Here is an 18186-nt window from a genome sequence, read left to right as displayed (position 1 = left end):
AAAAGAGAAAAGGGGAAAGAGGATGAAAGAAGGCAGGAAAAGAGGCAGTAACAGCTCCTCAATACCAGCAGGGGTCACTAAATAACCAGAAAAGGAACCAGAAGCTATTGCTTTACTGTAGAACAGAAAATGCCCCACACAAAACACCAGGATGCCCTGAGCACAGCCACACAGTGTTCTATCTTAAATCCTAACTCAGAACCAAAAAACAGCAATTAACTTCTGGAGAAAGGGAGAAAATGTCAGGCTCTACACTGTAGAGGAGCGAAGCATGGAGTCTGTCTGCACTGGAATAAAGAGAGCAGACGCCTGCGGGAAGAAGCTCCCTCTTCATCCAGAAGCCATTGCTCTCCTTCTGACCAGCAGGAGCCACCTACTGGGTTGGATCAGAGACCCAGAGCAACGCGGGGCCCAGCTTTCAGTGAGACTTCCTCTCCATGTTCAGATATAGAAGATTAAACAGTCTTGGCACTTTATGTTTCACTTTTAGTTTTCGTACTTCTGACTGCTTGAAATGATTTTTTTAAATAAATTAGCATGCATTACTGCTTGACTAAACTACTTAAAAATAAATGACTTTGAAAACAAAATAAATCCATGCAATGGTTTTTTCATAGCCTATATGGTATTGCTTTTCAACCACTTGCATATTGGAGCCCACAGAATCCTGTATGGTATTTTCATATCTGTTTGTCAAAGAACTTTCCTTCCTATCTGCTATTTTGTACTTTCTGTTGGGCTGTGTGCATATCCACAGTTACCCTTCACAGCACACCCACAATGTCAATGCTTCTGCTGGTGCCATTGTTCACCTGAGGACACTGGAGGCTTAGGGTTGTGGAGTGAATTGTGGAGCAAAGAGATTCTTGGAAAATCCCAGAAATTGGAAATGCTGATTGTTCCGTGGGCCGTTTTCATGAGCCATTGTCAAACTGGTTTGTGGACAGCAACTATCCATGGTTGGTCATTTTCTTCATTTTGTCTCATTGCAGCACCCTCCAGTTGTGAGGGGAGCGAAGGAGAGGATGAAACACAAATGTTTGGGCTGACCGATCCTCGTTGTAGAGCTGTGTTCTGATGTGGGGGCCACAACAGCTGTTCAGTCTGCATTTGAAGTTCATCTGCTGGTTGAACTGACTACACAGCTTCTGTAAGTCTTCTCCAGTTTCTACATGCTCCTTTGTTACCCTCAAGGCAACTCCTTATTTTTCAGTGTGGATTCCCAAGTGCTTTTCTGTGACGAATGGCTGCTCCTTGGAGATGTGTGGAGCAATGGCCTAGCTTTCTTCCTGTCCCCTTTAGCCTCATTTCAACATCCAAGAAAAAGACCTGAGGCCACCTTTGAGGTTGGGTTTCTAGACCCTTCATCTAAATTCCTCCCCATTCTGTTCTCCTTACTCTCTTTTCCCCAGGCTATGCTAGACAGACTGTAGCCAGGTTAATCTTCTCAATTTGGCTTAGACTGGACATAACCCAGAAACTAACTAACCTGTCAGTGTTTTTAGCTCCCTTGCCTCCACCATCTGGCTCTGGCCTACTATTTCAACCTGCCTCTCTTTATAGATTCTATTTGAGTTCATTGAGACCTTCTCATTCCTCACATATGACTCAAAATGTCTCCTTTTGCTACCCGTGCTCTTCATTTCCTCCAGTCACACCACCGTCCACCCAATTTCAAAGCCAAGAGGTAATCAGTCTTTTAAAATTCACCTCAAGGGCCACTTCTTCATGACAGCTTTGCTGATAGAAGATGATTGTTCCTTCTTATAATTCCTAAAGCACTGTTTTGTTTCTTTAAGTTTGTTGTTTACTGTCTTCTCTTACAACAGTGCTTCTCAACTCACTCTTAGAATCAAATGCGGTACTCTTTAAAATTGTATATGCTCGGGTCCCATCCCAGAGATTATTACTCAGAAGCTAAAACAAAATAACATAGACTGTGTAGCTTACAAACCAGAGAAATTTATTTATTTACCATAACTCTAAAGGTCAGATGTCCCAGACTTCTCTATATGTTCTCACATTATAGAAAAAACAGTGAGAAAGCTCTCTGGGGCCCCTTTTAAAAGGGCACTGTCCTCACCGTGAGAGTCCCACCTTCATTACCTCACTACCTCTCAAAGGTACTGTCCTCAAGAGGGATGAATCCTGTGTTCATGTCTGAATGAGTAAAGCCAAGGTGTGCCAAACATTTGGGGCTCTATTTTGGGGCTCTGGCCCCCCAGATTTTAACCTGAACAAAAAAGGCCCTGCCCTCTAATACCATCACATTACCCTTGGAATTTCAACATATGAATTTGGGGTGAAGAAACCTCAACATCCATTCCATAAAAGGATCCTTCTTATTTGCATTTTTAATAAAGAATTTAATGTCCCCACTAAGCTGAAGAACTTATTTTGTATTATCCCCAAAAGAACAAAGGGGATTACTAGGCACAGTAAATGCAAAGGTAAATTTGAATCATGTATCTGAATCTTAGTTTATTTCTATTTAAAATGAGGATAATAACCATAGCTACAAAGTTTAAGGGAAATAATAAATATTAGACATTTTAGACTCCTACAAAATGTAGACAACTGATACACATTGTCCTCACTAGATGATAAGTTGCCAAATTAGCACAGGGTGTAATACATAATGGCTATTAGAGCTATGCTCTCATTAAAAAGGTAAAAAAAGGTGATTCACACACATACATGTTCCCTGGCTAAAGTGAGCACTCTATTCTCTATTAAAAAATGCTCATAGATGTTGTTTCACCACATGGTGGTTTAACTCTGAAGTACTCTTCTTTTTGGTAAAGAGGAACTTTCCACATTGCTGACTCATTCACACAATGAGTAACACAGCCATACCTTGAATCATATTTATGATACAAAGGGAATAACACATTGGTGCATTTACATAGAGCTTTTCAGTAGATGATCTCATCTTATGTCTGATGCCCTCTGGGAAATGTTAATGTAGTAGTTGATAGATGTGGAAACTGAATCTCAAAAGAATGTCCAAGATTTGCAGAAAGTTGCACAAGTAGGAAATGACAGAACTACAATTTAAGCCCACTTAGTCTAATTTCTACTCCAGTGGTCTTTACTCTATATCACAAGTGGTCCCAACAATTATCCTGGTTAACTATATCAGAGTATATAGATATCCAGTCTGCTCAGTAGCATTCCAAAAGGCATAATACAGAAGACATTTTGCCTTGGCAAAATCAAGTGAATCAAGGAAACCATATGTTTCCCTGGGTATACTCCTGTACTTAGCACTCATGCTACTGGTCATATAACTCACTGGCAAACTCCTACTCATCTTTCAGCAATGAGGTACATACACACAGCACTGCATAAGGGTTGGAACTATTGTTGAAAATCCAGATACAAGAATTCTATTTTTAAAGCATAAACACCAAAGAACTGAGTCTCCCAGTTTTGGATTTCTCATCTAAATCACTTGCCATTATATTTAGAAAATTGTATAATTTAAAATCCTTTAAACATTGTAGATCATTGAAATAATTCGACAAAGGAGCAGGAAAATATTAAGCATTAAGTCTAGGTCATTCATTTTAAAAAGTCATTCATTAAAAAAGGGGTTTTTCTTCCACTAAAGGCTTAATTTGAGAGAAACTACATTTAAGTTGTATACCCAGAAGAATAACTTGACCATAACTTTGGTGTGATGCGTAGGGGAAGAACAAAAAGGGAAAAGAAAAAAATGTGAGAGAATGAAAAGATGAAAATAAAGTGTTTGTAGATGGGGAGGGGAGGAGGGGGTGAAGGGAGGGCAGAGGTAAGGGGAAAAAATGAGAATCAAGACTTGCCATGTAGAGGTACATGATCCCAACAATGAATGTAACTGTACTGTATCCCTAAAATGTACCAATAAACTCAATAAAATTAAAAAAAAAAACCTGAGCAATTTAGTTGGGAAAGGAGCAACACATTCATATACAGAATTGATTGCCACATCTCTGCATGCCCGTAGTCTATCTCTGATTTGTGGTCCAGTTCAAATTCTACATCCTTGGTAAAGTCTATCTTAGTTTCTTTTTGCCCATAATTTCACTTTCTTCCAGAATCCCATAGCATTACATCTGAACTTTTGTTAACTTGTCTTGAACAATCTAGGATTCATCCTACAACTTGTTGTTTAGCAAGTGGCAGGAAATGTTTACTGACTGAATGAAGGTATCTACATCATGAACATTAGTCTGCTATCTACATATGGTCTAACCCAGAACATACTACTTTGGATTGTTTACAAAGCATCTTAGAAACATTAGGAAGGGACTGAACATTTTGCCTTGACAAAATCAGAGCATGTTCAGAGCTGTTCAGAGCATGCCAAGCAAAGACATTATTTACATATTAATGCATTGCTTTTGTCATACATATTTACATATGCATTAATATGCAAGGATACCTGCCCTTGAAGAATGTATGTATGCATGTATGTATGCACAAGGACTGTATGTCCACATGCATGTGGAGTCAGAATAAGGGACTCTATGTAATTCTGAAAAGCAAGTCCAAAGGCTTCTGACTAATACAGCCATCTGTGCAGACACATTATCTGGAAATCCTCTTTCAGCATCTTTCTTCTTTGGGCATTATCAAATTTCATTCTCCTCTCTTGTCTCCTTCTCCATGAATATAATCAAGGCCGAGAGCTACTGCTCCACTATGGACCAACATAGGACTCAAGTGAGAGGCTGTAAAGCAAAGCCTGATGAAACTTCTAGCTCTGTCTCTCAACATGCCATCGAGGCTGAGTCCTGGCTCCTCTACAAGCTAAGCATGTGTCTTGTACAACTCATCTCAATCCCTCTGGAGGTTGTGTGAGAATGGCCTGAGATAATATGTGCACAGCAGATATCTCTGAAACATCATAAGTATTTAACAATGTTTATTATTGTTACAATTATTATTATTGTTGTCGTCATTGTCAGTATTCCTATCTTAATCTTTTTCTTGGAAAATTCAGTTTACAGATTGGGGATTTTCTAATACTATATTGATGCCAAAACATCTTCCAAAAGCTGCTCTGGGACCCCATACACAGCCTCCTTTGTGACAACTAACTCAGGCATGTGCCATCTCCTTCGAGACAGTGGGGGAAGTAAAGAGATTTTTATGGTTGAGTTCCTTGGTCCCAGGATACCTAGCACTAATCTGATGATATTTTCTTGCATAAACCAATACCAACTGAACAACTTACAAAGCCAGAAAATGTAACCCCATAGCTTCAGGATCAAGCTAGTCTTCCTTCTCCTTGACCAGACAATTTTGCAAAACTAAATGTCTAAAAACCTCAAAGCAAAGTACTTGCAAACTGTGCTTTCTTTTCTGTTGAAAGACTCCCCCATTTTAGAGGTACTAAATCACCTTTCAAAGTTGCAAAACTGTCAGAGTGTAATTAACTTGTGTTGCTCCATATTCCTGATGCAGCAATTGTTTAAGACATGGCTTTATAAGGGACTAAAAGAGAGCAGTGAGTGACACATGGTGCTGTGAGCTGACCCTATGGTACAAATGCCCAACCCAGAGGGGCAGAAAAGAAGGCCAAGAGAGATTGTGTATGAAGAAAAGGTCATGCTGTGTGCGAAGACACTTCTGTTTCTTTTCTTATTCCATATGCATCCTGCCAAGGCCTCTCCCATAACTTCTAAAAACTCAGAAGAGAAAAATGCAAACATTGCTCAGGTAAATTAACTATCAGTTGAGTGGTGGTTCCTTTCCTGATTTCTAAGACATTTTGAAAATTGTTTTCTCTTTTTAATCTAAATTGCCTCAAAGAAATTATCTGTGTGGTTTGGTGGGGGTTTAACATCTTTTTTTTTTTTTTAGTTATCTGGAAGGTTTCAAGCTGGCAAAGCTGGGCCCTTTAAAATCTAGTCATGAAACAAGTAGGACTCTTCAAAGCTTGGGAGTACACTGCTGTGGCTTGCATCCAGCTGGAAACCCCCTTTAGAGGAAATGATTATATTTATAAAACTAAACAATTTTTTATCTTACTTATGTTTTTCTCTTCTAGTATGTCTGTAATCCAGTTGTTACATGTCTGCTGCTTCCTATATGGACCTTGCTTTGCAACCAAAACTACTAGGTATAGAAGACATCACATGGATGGCAGATTGTAATGAACAAGAAATTAGTAAATAGTGTGATCAGATTTCTCAGCACTAGATTGTCAACTCATAAGCTCTTGGAAGCATTCTATGAACAAACTCAATAGCTTTCTCCCTCCACTGTTTTATAGTTTGAAAGGCCAAAGCTTTAAGAAATACAAGAGGAGGCTGTCAAAATTTTCTAATGTTTAATTTTCTTATCTTTACAGTTTTGGGAAAGTAATTCTTGGTACTTTTTTTCTTACAATGGCAATATAACCCCTTAGTTATTATCTAAAGCTTATCAAGTACATACTCTGTACTTGATAAGGCACCCTGCTAATTTCATGACATCCCTGTGATTGCTATGTTCCTTAAAGAGGCCAAAGTGAATCTTAAATCAGATAAGTAATGTGTCCAAGTACTCACAGTCAATCCATGGCAGAGCTAAGATTTACCCGAACCTATCTGATCCAAGTGTGCATGCTCTGCCTCATGTCACCTACAAAGTGATAGGTAGTTTCAGGCTTTATAAGGTGAGATTATGAAGTCTTATGATTGGCTAATTAATACCCCTTGGAAACTTTATTTGCAAATGAATGTTGACCCCTTCCAGAAAATTATTTGATGAATAGAATTCTAATATCAATGATACTACCATTATAAAGAAAACATATTTGGAATTCTTTGGAAATGATCAATTCTCACTTGAGAGGCAGTATGGCAAATAGAGACCTGAATTGTCACCTTGCAAGTTGCTCCCTTCTGAGAGCCTCCCTTTCTTCATGAGGATGATTAAACCTTTCCAGTAGTGAAGGTAGATTTAAAAAGGAAATCTGCATTGGCTCAACTAATTCTTTAACAGATATTTCTAAATACTAGTCCTAAAACTTTTTTTTAAAAGTAACAAGGCAGTAACTTGACTATAAATAGCATTTTGTATGTGAGATTTGATCTTCATGCCTCATCGAACATCTATTTTTATGCATAAATATTAATTGTAGCACTGAATGGAGGGACTATTCATTCCAATAGGCATTTTTCCCTCAAAGTCAAACTATAAATTTGTTACTGTACCATGGCTGTCAGGTTGTTTGTCCTCACTGGAGCTCTGCAATGACTCAGAAAAGATTGCAAAATGCCCAGAGAACTGAAGGTAATTTCACAGCAAAGACCTGTATGTGCTTATTTTGTCCAGAATTACCTGGAAAAGTTCTACCACTTGCAAATGGAGGATTTTCGGTCTCCAGATTTTAACAGCACTCGCATGTTTGTTGAAAAGCTTAAAGAAATGCAACATTTTTTTGGGTTGAATGTGACGGGGAAGCCAAATGCAGAAACTCTGGATATGATGAAGAAACCTCGCTGTGGAGTGCCTGATACTGGTGATTATATGATGACTCCAGGAAACCCCAAGTGGAAAAGCACTGACCTGACCTACAGGTAATATTTCAGTGTTCAAGAATTCATTCAGTCAGCTAGTGGTGACCGAGCTCTCATGACATGCAATGTTTCAGGACATAGAACACACCAGGGAGAAATAAGTAAATACCTCTGAACTTGCAGAATATGAAAAGAAAATGAATAAAATAGGAATTGTGAACAAGTATGAGAATGAAAGGCTAGAGACTATATGGGTTCTTTTCATCCAAACCCTGCCATTATTATCCTTCTTCTCCAAACAATCTGAACAAATCTATGGCAATGCGAAGCTGTTTCTCTAGACACTCACTTTAGGACCAAAATAAGGCTTAGGGAATCTAGCCTCACTTCCCATACAACTTGGTAATAATAATACCCCATATTTTGGATCACTGTTTACCAAATAGTGAACTAAATTTACATGACTTTAACTCCCCCACAACAACTCCATGAGAAGGATCCTATTTTATTACGTTGATTTACAAATAAGGACATTGAGGTTTAAAGACACAGTAATTTTTCAAGACCCATGTCCACCTTCAACCCTGAGGTTTGCACTGCTCCATTAGTCCCCTCCAATGGTAGGACATCACAAATGCAACTCACTCCAATAAAAGCAATTCAGTCTGCTTGTGGAAGACTTTTCTAAGTAATAACAAATGCTTCATGTATCTTGTCTTGAAGGATTAGAAATTATACCCCACAGTTGTTTCAGGCTGATGTGGAGACAGCTATTGAAAAAGCCTTTCAAATATGGAGTGCAGCTTCGCCCCTGACCTTCACCAGAACCACAGAAGGAGAAGCAGATATCAATATTGCTTTTGTCCCAAGAGGTGGGCTCAAAGCAGTCATGCTGTTTTGCTTTCTCCGGCTAACCAAAGACACCACAAGGAATAAACAAAAATTATCTTGTTTTAGACCATGGTGATAATTCTCCTTTTGATGGACCCAATGGAATCCTTGCTCATGCCTTTCAGCCAGGTCAAGGTATTGGAGGAGATGCTCATTTTGATGCAGAAGAAACATGGACCGTAAGCTCAAAAGGTACATTAACCAAGATTATATCCAAATACAGCTTCAGAATCACCACTGTCCACACAACAATCTGCCCAGATATGTGTGCATGGACACTCACACAGATATACCCAATTATTGTAATATTTCAAATTCATACAAATAGATCATTTAAAACCTTTTCCAACTCAAGATACTAATTTTTTTATGTTTAAAATATCCCAAAGCTAATTACTGGCCTTATTTCCTAAGACAATGTCTTTGTCCATTTGTGTCGCTATAATAGAATACCTGAGACTGAGTAACTGATAAAGAAGAGAAATTTATTTCCTCGTGGGTTAGAAGTTAGATAGACCAGGGTCAGGGTGTTGGCATCTGAAGAAGTTCTTGCTGCACCCACTCATGGCAGAAGGCAGAAGGGCAGGACTCAGCAAACTCTCAGCTTCAAGCCCTTTTCACAGTGATGCTAATCTAGACTCCTGGTTAGGCCCCACCTCCCAACACCGTTGAATTAGGACTAAGTTTCTAATGCATGAATTTCTGAGAGATACATTCAAATCACAGCAGACAGCGGTCAGATCAAGTTCTGTCTGGCAATGTTTACGTGAAGTTGTACTGGAGGAAAGCCACATTCATTTGTTCATGTTTTGTCTGTTCCTGCTTTCACTCTGCAGTGGCAGGGCTCAGTAGTTAGAGAAGCACAAAGACTAAAAAGTTTGCTGGTTAAGGGTTTAGGTGGCATTTTTTAAAATTCTAAAATGTAATGATGTTTGAAAAGTCCTATTCTTTAAATTTTTGTGAGTGCAGAAATAATTGAATTTCCATAATAATAGGAATTTTTTTTTTTTTTTTTGGTACTGGGGATCAAACTCAGGACCTGTGCTTGTGGCAGGCTTGATAGAACAATGAAGGAATTTTTTTTTTTTTTTTTTGGTACTGGGGATCAAACTCAGGACCTGTGCTTGTGAGGCAGGCTTGATGCCTCTGAGCTAAATCCCCACCCCAACAATAGATAATTTGGAAGATTATCCTACTAGGAAAAAAGAGCCACATTCATTCTCTCCTTTAGTTATTTCATTTTCATAGATCTCTTTTTCAATAGTATGTTCCTATGCAGCAAACCATTCCTTTTAGGCTTGATCTTAGCCAAAAGGCTGAGAAGCGATAAACCACTCCTTTAAGAGGAAAAAAATAAATAAAACAAAACAAAACAAAACTAGTAACAGGAAAGGCGGGCTGTCTGGAGGGAAGAAAAGAAATGAGAACAGGTATATCAGACAATAAGTGCTTCACAAGGCCATAGGATCGCCATGTGTATTTTTCAGAAATTAATAGGAATAAGAAAGCACTTTTTAGATAATAGAGGGAATAGTAACTTCTGCCTTGCTTGCTTGACACATGTTCCTCTCACCACTGTCTCAACATCTAAGTTATGAATACATACTCTATCTAAGCCCCTGTGCTAGCAACTATGCATACACAAAGATAAATAATAATGCCCACTATTTCTATTCCCCCCTGTTAATTAGGGTGACAATGTGCTTCATGATCCAAATTCCTCTCTCAACTCTCATTCTCCTGTGGCTGGCCCCCTCTCAGTTTTTTTTTTCTAGCAGTACAGCAAGGTTTACCCTTGGAAAGTCCATCTTGGATCACATTACTCTCCTGCTTAAAGGTTTTCAGTGTTTACACAGTCTCCACCAACCAGGCCCAAATGTCTTTACTTGGAATTGAAGGTTCTTAGTGATTATCCATCGTCATCTTTCTTGGCATATTTTCATACTTCAAATACACAGCCACATTATGATTTGACTGTTCCTTGATTATTTCCTGCACTTTCCATCTCCCCTCTGTTTGCTCACATTCCTTCCTCTTCCAGAAATGCCCTTCCTGTGCCCCTAATTCCACCTTCCAAAATTTCCCTCATCTAGCCATGCAATGACGAGGGCACCCTCTACCTTGTCTTCAGCTGATGATGAGGACTTCCTCCAAAGATTTCCACAGCTTTTGTATTTCTTTCTTAACTGTTCTTATTCATTGTTTTGTGCATTCAAGTTGTTAGCACACGTATTACCCCTTCTAGATTATGTACTCCTGAGGTGCAGGGAATCACCTCAAATCCTCCACCACCTCTTGCACAATACTCCACATACTTAGAGATGATTTTCAAGATACATAATTTTCCTGTATGCATAATGGAAGGATATGGTGAAAAGAAAGCAAGTCTTGAAGCACTGGTAGAATTTTACTTTCTGATTATCAACAGAAAGTTGAACATTGTGATAAGGGTATGAGTTTTGATCACAGACGTAAAACTTACTAGCTGTAAGAGCAATAAAAAGATATTTAAAATCTGTGGGCTTCAGTTCCTTTACAGTAAAAATATTACTAATAAAACTTTATAAAATTGAGCTGGGGATTTAGCTCAGTGGATCCACTGCCTGCCTCACAAGCTCAAGGTCCTAAGTTCAATCTCTGGTACAAAAAAAAAAAAAAATTTATAAAATTGTTGTAAGGACTACACATTATTACATTGCCTAGCATGTGGTAGCTACTCTACAGCTATGATTACTATTTTTTTCAAAGTAGGCTTATAAGAAAATGCACAATGTGTTTGTGAGTAGGCACATAGGTTGGCTGGACTGAAAGACTCCTACTGGAAGTCAAGCACTCAACTATCTGCTGGAGCCAGGTGGGGGAGCTCTGGAAGGCCAGGAAAAGGAGTTCAAGCTTTGTTTGTAGGATCCTTGTAGTTTTAAAGTTCCCCATTGTAAAAGGCACATGTTCATAGAAAATAAAAGATAGAAAAGGCAGAACTAGAGCACAAGGAGAGCTTGGAAACGAGGAAGAGGCATGCCAGAATGAGTGGTTAAGGAGAGAGTGTGTGTCATCCTGCCTGCAGCTCCTCCATCCTAGAGGGCTTCTTTTCTAACTAGCTGTTCACTGAGATCCTACTAACAGTCTAAGACCCTGGGAAACTGGAGCTAGAACATGGAACAGACAATGAAAAAGGTTCCTAGAGACATGTGACCTGTGGCTCTACTATCATTTCTCCAAGCATCAGGTTTTCATTCATAAAATGTGAGGATTGGGGTACAAGTAGCTTTTCATAATTCTAAGATTTGGTACAGGAGCTCATGTTCACCTAATCTAAACTCATGACTCCGCCTTGATTTTTCCCAATCTCCATTTCTTCAGGTACCTAAGGGAAGATTGAAAAAAGATGGACATGGGGACAGTTGTTTCCCCAAGCAGATATGACCTGGAAGTTGTTTTCCTTGAGAATGAATTTCTATTACCCTTGATCCACATGGAGTAATTCACTGTGCATACTTGTATTTCAGCTTACAACCTGTTTCTTGTTGCTGCCCATGAATTTGGCCATTCTTTGGGGCTCTCTCACTCCTCAGACCCTGGTGCCTTGATGTATCCCAACTATGCTTACACAGAGCCCAGCACCTACTCGCTCCCTCAAGATGACATCAATGGCATTCAGGCCATCTATGGTAAGGTCATCTGAAGAACCAGGCAGTAGGTCGTGGGACCTAAGAATAGGCATGGAAAGAGGTTCAGCATCTAAGTGATCTTCTTTTGTGTATCTCTTGCATTTTGTCTTTAGGGCAAGTTCAAATCAAACTCTAAAAGTTACCAGTAATAATTTCAACATTCTCAAAGGAGGCCTAAGGGGTTGGGCTTCTAATTCTATCTTAAAATGTTAGGGTGAGATACAGCCTGATGTCTCTCAAATTTTAATCTCTGAATAGTGGGGATTTTCTCTTCCTCTTTTGTGCTTGCAAATTTTATATATCCTAAAAAAGACATGATTTTTCCCTGTTGGTATAACAATCCTGCTCAAAGATGTATTTATCAAAGAAATTCTTACCTAGGTCCATAAAGGGGCATGTATGTAACATGTGAAGAATGTTCACTAAAGTCTTGTTCAAGGGAGAAGTTGGAGGGTCCCTAGCAGATCTATCAAGATAAGGAAACACCAGTACAACATGGTAGATGTGTACCATGGAGTATTCTGTAGTAGTTAGAAGTACAGAATTAGAACTTACATACCCTGAAAAGCATCATTATTCATATTACACAAATAAAATCTTTAAGAAGGCCAAATGTACAGTGAATCAATGCTTCACAGGATAGTCTAATAGCATTTCTCTTCAGGTAAAGACCTTCAGCTTCCTAAGAAGCAGATAAAATTCACTAACAGTCACAGTGGACTTTTGCTTAATAAAAAGCGTTTTTCTCACCAGGACCTTCCAACAACCCTATTCAACCTACTGGACCAAGCACTCCCACAGCCTGTGACCCCAGACTGACATTTGATGCTGCTACCACACTCCGTGGAGAAATAATTTTCTTTAAAGACAAGTATAAAATTAAATTATTTTTTCCTTTGACTTCTTACTAGCATACCTTATAACTGGATTCTAATTAAGTTACATCTTAGCCTTTCCTCTATGCATATTCATCTCATTGGATTTTTTAGTGTTTTTCTGGGTAACCCAAAATGTTAGGAAAAAATCTAAAGTATTCACAAACATTCACATATTTGTTGTGATGTATGTAGATATAGGCTATAGTTGCTTGAAAACTTAACAGCTGAGTTGAACTGACACCAAAATAGCATTCAATTCCATCCAAAATCAGTCAAGTAAACAGAAACTATTCCTTAACTACCAGCAAGGCAAATCATCTAACTGAAAATTTCCATTTTTCTACTGCCTACTTTATGATTGTAGAGTCACAGGCTGAATGTATGTGCTGCTGCTCTTGTCAATGACTGAATATTCTTACTACTTACAGGAAAAAATAATGAAAAATGCTAGCAAAGATTGTCAATGTGTCAATAAGGGGAAATGCCAAATGTAGATCACTCTTGTGACCTCCTCTGGAAACTGTACTTGCCAGATGGACATTACCATAAAACCTAGGCATATGCTGGGCAAGGTGTTGGAAACAGCATACAGTATATTGTTATTTCCTCCCAGCAATCTTTGTCTTATTAAGGCAATTACTTGCCTGAAAATTCTAGAAACCAGTGACTTAGATGTGTGTGTGTGTGTGTGTGTGTGTGTGTGTGTGTGTGTGTCCTTATGTTCTATTAGGTACTTCTGGAGAAGACATCCTCAGCTACGACAAGTTGAACTCAATTTTATTTCTCTATTCTGGCCATCTTTGCCCAGTGGTATACAGGCTGCTTATGAGAATTCAGAAAAAGACCAAGTTTTCATATTTAAAGGTAACTTCCTAAACTTTCTTCTTAGTTTTGTTCTGATGAGAGGCAGAGGTGGACTCTTTGTTGTCCAGGGCCAGTGTGAAGAAGATGAGTTGAGGAGAGCATGGTGCTGGTCAGACTTTTGCAGGGAGATAAGACTTGGTTCCCACTTGATCATGGACCACTGTGCATTCGAGCAAGGTGTGTGCCCTCTTTGGGCCTTAGCATTCTCCCTAGTAAAACAGGACCACATTAGACCATCTTTATTATTTTCCCCACCCTCACCGGAGATAGAATTTGGCAACCTTAATTTCTCATGGTTATAATTTAGTTTTACATGAAATAAGAAATCCAATTGTGTGGCCCTGAATGTGAGGCTAAGAAGTCTGAATTACGGAATTTCTGAAAGTATAAATAAGCACCATTAGGCTATCATAACACCCATGAAACTACCTTTGCCATCTTCATCTTTCAAATGCTATTTGTTCTATTTTAATTTCTATGATAAATTTAGACAAAGACCAAGAAATAGTATATATTATTTTATAGTAATGGAAGAACTTTACTTGACATATAACCTGAATTGTTGACAGGAAACCAATACTGGGTTATGAAAGGCTATGACATTCAGCAGGGTTACCCCAGGGATATATCAAATTTTGGACTTCCAAGCACTGTCCAAGCTATTGATGCAGCTGTTTCCTATAGAGGAAAGACATACTTCTTCATAAATAATCAGTTCTGGAGGTAAGACAAACTTTTTTTTTCAGTTAGAAGTAAATTTTGTGCTTCTCTGCCTGGACTACAAACCATTATCAATCAAGCATGAAATTTTGAAAAATCTGGACAGTCGCTGATAGGTTTTAGAAAAGACATATCCATTCTCATATGATGATTGATGTTAGTATGGATTTTGAAAACTTATTTTTAAAAAATCAAAATGCCTGCATAATAATATTAAGGATCCTGAATCATTAAACATAGAACAACTTCATAAAGTGCTAAAATGAGATGCAAAGAAAGATGTAGACTAATTTTCATGTATGAGTTAAATTCAGACAAATATTTCAAATAAATATTGCCCATATATCTTTTTACCATTTCACGTTCCACATGAATTTACTGTTTACTTTTATATACACACACATACAGACATATGTAGATGTACCAGGTAAGTAAAATCCTTAGAACATTTAAATTCTTATTTTTGGCAATAACCTTGCATCAGCCACAAGAATCCTGCTTTTTAAAATTAATGATACTCACATGTTTTATATATAAGTATGTACCCTTAGGGAGAAAAATTACCCATTCCTAATCCTAAAAAATATGATACTATAAAGACCAAGTCAAAAAATGTGTGAAAAGGCACTGTGTCGATGTGTACACAATTTTTTAAAAACTGTTATCATTGTCATCTATGTCTTAAATCGTGTGACATTTTATTCTTATCAGATATGATAACCAGAGACAATCCATGGATCCAGGTTATCCCAAATGCCTATGGAGTGCCTTTCCAGGAATAAGAAGTAGAGTTGATGCAGTTTTCCAGGAGAATAGTAAGTATGAGAAAAAAAACTGCTAATAAACTTGATTAAATTTTAAAATAGCAATGTACATTTGGATGTTATATTGGAATGGAATGTTAACTGGAATGGAAGATTTTTAGTTGAAAATGTCTAAGGTCTTCTATAAACTAACTCTATAAATTAATTCTTTCTTCATAGACTTCTTCCTTTTCTTCAGTGGACCAAAATACTATGCATTTGATCTCACTGCTCAAAGAGTTACTAGAAGTGCAAAAAGCAATCTATGGCTTAACTGCAGATACAGGTGAAGCAAAATAAAAAAATGATTGTACCCATTTTCTGAATATAGAAGGGAGATCCAATTTGCATGTACATCACTTTATGTCACTTTTATATTTCTCTCAATTCTAAGCAATGATTTTTTTCTTTTTTCCAACACTGTATTCCCTGGGTCTATCCTCACCAAAAATATGCTTGGAATATTCCACTCTTGACAGAGGCTAATTCAGTTCTCTCACGTTCTACCTTAGATTAGAAAATCTGTCACAAAAAGAAGAAAAGTAAGCCCTCATTGTGACCTCAGTATTCAGTATTTCCTTATGTATTTGACTTCTAAAATCCACTGCTTCATTTCTTGCTTGTCTGACTTCAAATATTCCTAAATCCCTTTAAAGTCTTATATGCATCTGCTACATGCAATTTAACCCTGGATTTTGATTAGAAGGAAAATTATTTTAAAATATAGACAAGTAATCCTTACTTTACAAAACCTGTGGTGTTATTTTTCACTTTTGGAAAGAAGATAGTATATGTTGTGGGTTGAATTGTGTCTCCCCCTAAAAAAGTATGGTGAAGTCTTAACCCCAGATACCAATGAATGAGTTTATTTGAAACCAGGATCTTTGTATGTGTAATTAATTATGTAAAGATGACACCATACTGGACTAAGGTGATCCCTAAATCTGTATAACTTGTGTCTTTATGAAAATAAGAGAGGGGTGAGGATGTACCTTAATGGCAGAGCACTTGCCTAGAATGCATGAGGCTCTGGGTTCAATTCCTAGCAGAGAAACATGACCAGGATTGCCAGCAACCACCTGAAGCTGGAAAGAGATGAGAAACAATTTTCTCCTATAGCCTGAGAGAGGGCAACACGACTCAGTGATACCTGCTGATTTTGGACTTCTAGCCACCTAGACAGTGAAAAAATAAATTTCTGCTGGTTTGAGCCGCGGTGTTTGTGATACTTTGTTACAAGAGTCCTGGGAAGCTAACACATTAAATCTTCACTTTACAAAATGGAATCAACACAGAATGCCAAACCTGAGTCCCTGCCAAGAATTACTGGGCATCTTCTCAGGGAAACAGAAAAAAAAGAAAAGTTCCATGTTCTCTCACCTAATTCCTACTCTCCTTCTAGAGTCCATACAAATGAACGGCTACATCTGTTACATCTGTTGTTCCTTAGCTCTTTACTTTCTGAGTTATTTGAAAAGGCATGTTCTGTACATGACATGACTGGGGTTAACCACACAAACAGAATAGTGGTAGGCACAAAATTCAGAAAATCTTATGTAATTAAACTAATGAATCCCACTGATGTTTTATGTGAGCTTTCATGCACAAATTTGCTAACAGTTCTTTTTTGTTAATGATCTCAGGACTCATGAGACCTCAAAGTCTACTCAAGACATCAAAATCATCCTTTTACATTTAAAGATATTACAATGTAATGCAGTTTGCTACACAACATATAGATAGATAGATAGATAGATAGATAGATAGATAGATAGATAGATAGATATGGATTGTAAAATATACTACTCACAAATATACTGTGTTCTTTCTTTCTTTAAAGTATTTAAATCACACAAATAACTAATATGGCATCTTACTCTGACTCAAAACTATCTATATATAACAGTTCAAAATAAAGATTTTTATTTTAAATGTCTGATCTGTGATCTATTTATAACTTCTTAAAGTGCCACCACATAGTTGCAAAGTATAAAGCAATATATTTGTAGTTATTTTATTCCCTTGTCAGACTTCTTGTATCAATAGCAAATTTTTAATAACCGTTTCACATGTTATGAAAACGTTATACATAATATGTCCTCAAATATATCAGTACATTATTTTCAACTTATTTTACAAGATGAGAAAACAGAGACTAGTATAAACCGTCACTCCATTCATTCCTCATCTATTCAGCAAGAATTCATTAACCACCTACAAATGTGTGGTGCTGTGTTGGGGAAAGGAGACAGCTGTGTGCCCAATTCATTGCTTTGATGTAACAAGTACAAAAGTATTTTTGTTTACTCCACTTTTAACCATAAAGGCAATTTTAGGCTGCTATATTTTCTAAAACTTCCTATATGTGCCAATTTTTTTTTCTTTTTTATTGAGGATATTGGTACAATCTAGGTATACAAATACAGTTACATTCATCATTGGGATTCTGTACCTTTACATAATAGGTCTTGATTCTCATTTTTCCCCTTGTCCCTGCCCTCCCTTCACCCCCTCCTCCCCTCCCCATTTACATACACTTTATTTCCATTTTTTCAGTTTCTCATATTTTTTTCCTCTCCCTTATTACCTTTCCCCCACCCTTCCCACTTTCCTTACACCTTTAGCCCTTTACTTCCTATTTCACATTATTAATTGTCTCATTAGGATCCTGTGTACTATTATAGTTTTTCACACCAAAGAAACTATTCGGTATTTCAGTTAAAGAAATCTCTGTATGAACATTAAAAATAGGGAATCCTAAAATAAAACTAAAAAGGAAAGTAAAAGAGAAAAGGCAATGATGTAACATCAAAATAATCCTTAATTCTGGAGATGAAAATGGTCCCTGAACATATTTAAATTGCTTCTT

At 37.6% G+C, this 18186-nt stretch overlaps 1 protein-coding gene across 1 annotated transcript; it reads left to right on the top strand.

The window, feature by feature from the left end:
- The first annotated feature begins 5518 nt into the window (after positions 1-5518).
- Positions 5519-16527, top strand: Mmp8 (matrix metallopeptidase 8). The gene is made up of 10 exons (XM_010642051.3): positions 5519-5706; positions 7309-7553; positions 8217-8365; positions 8451-8576; positions 11891-12052; positions 12806-12923; positions 13661-13794; positions 14364-14517; positions 15226-15329; positions 15498-16527. Exons 1-10 carry the CDS (start codon positions 5527-5529, stop codon positions 15605-15607), a joined length of 1482 nt encoding a protein of 493 aa, XP_010640353.2. The 5' UTR covers positions 5519-5526; the 3' UTR covers positions 15608-16527.
- Positions 16528-18186: the final 1659 nt, after the last annotated feature.

Source organism: Fukomys damarensis, unplaced genomic scaffold (assembly GCF_012274545.1).
Source record: "Fukomys damarensis isolate Sample0158 unplaced genomic scaffold, DMR_v1.0_HiC HiC_scaffold_16, whole genome shotgun sequence".
NCBI lineage: Eukaryota > Metazoa > Chordata > Mammalia > Rodentia > Bathyergidae > Fukomys > Fukomys damarensis.
The sequence above is the reverse complement of the archived record's forward strand: the minus strand, read 5'-3'. Positions and strand labels throughout refer to the sequence as shown.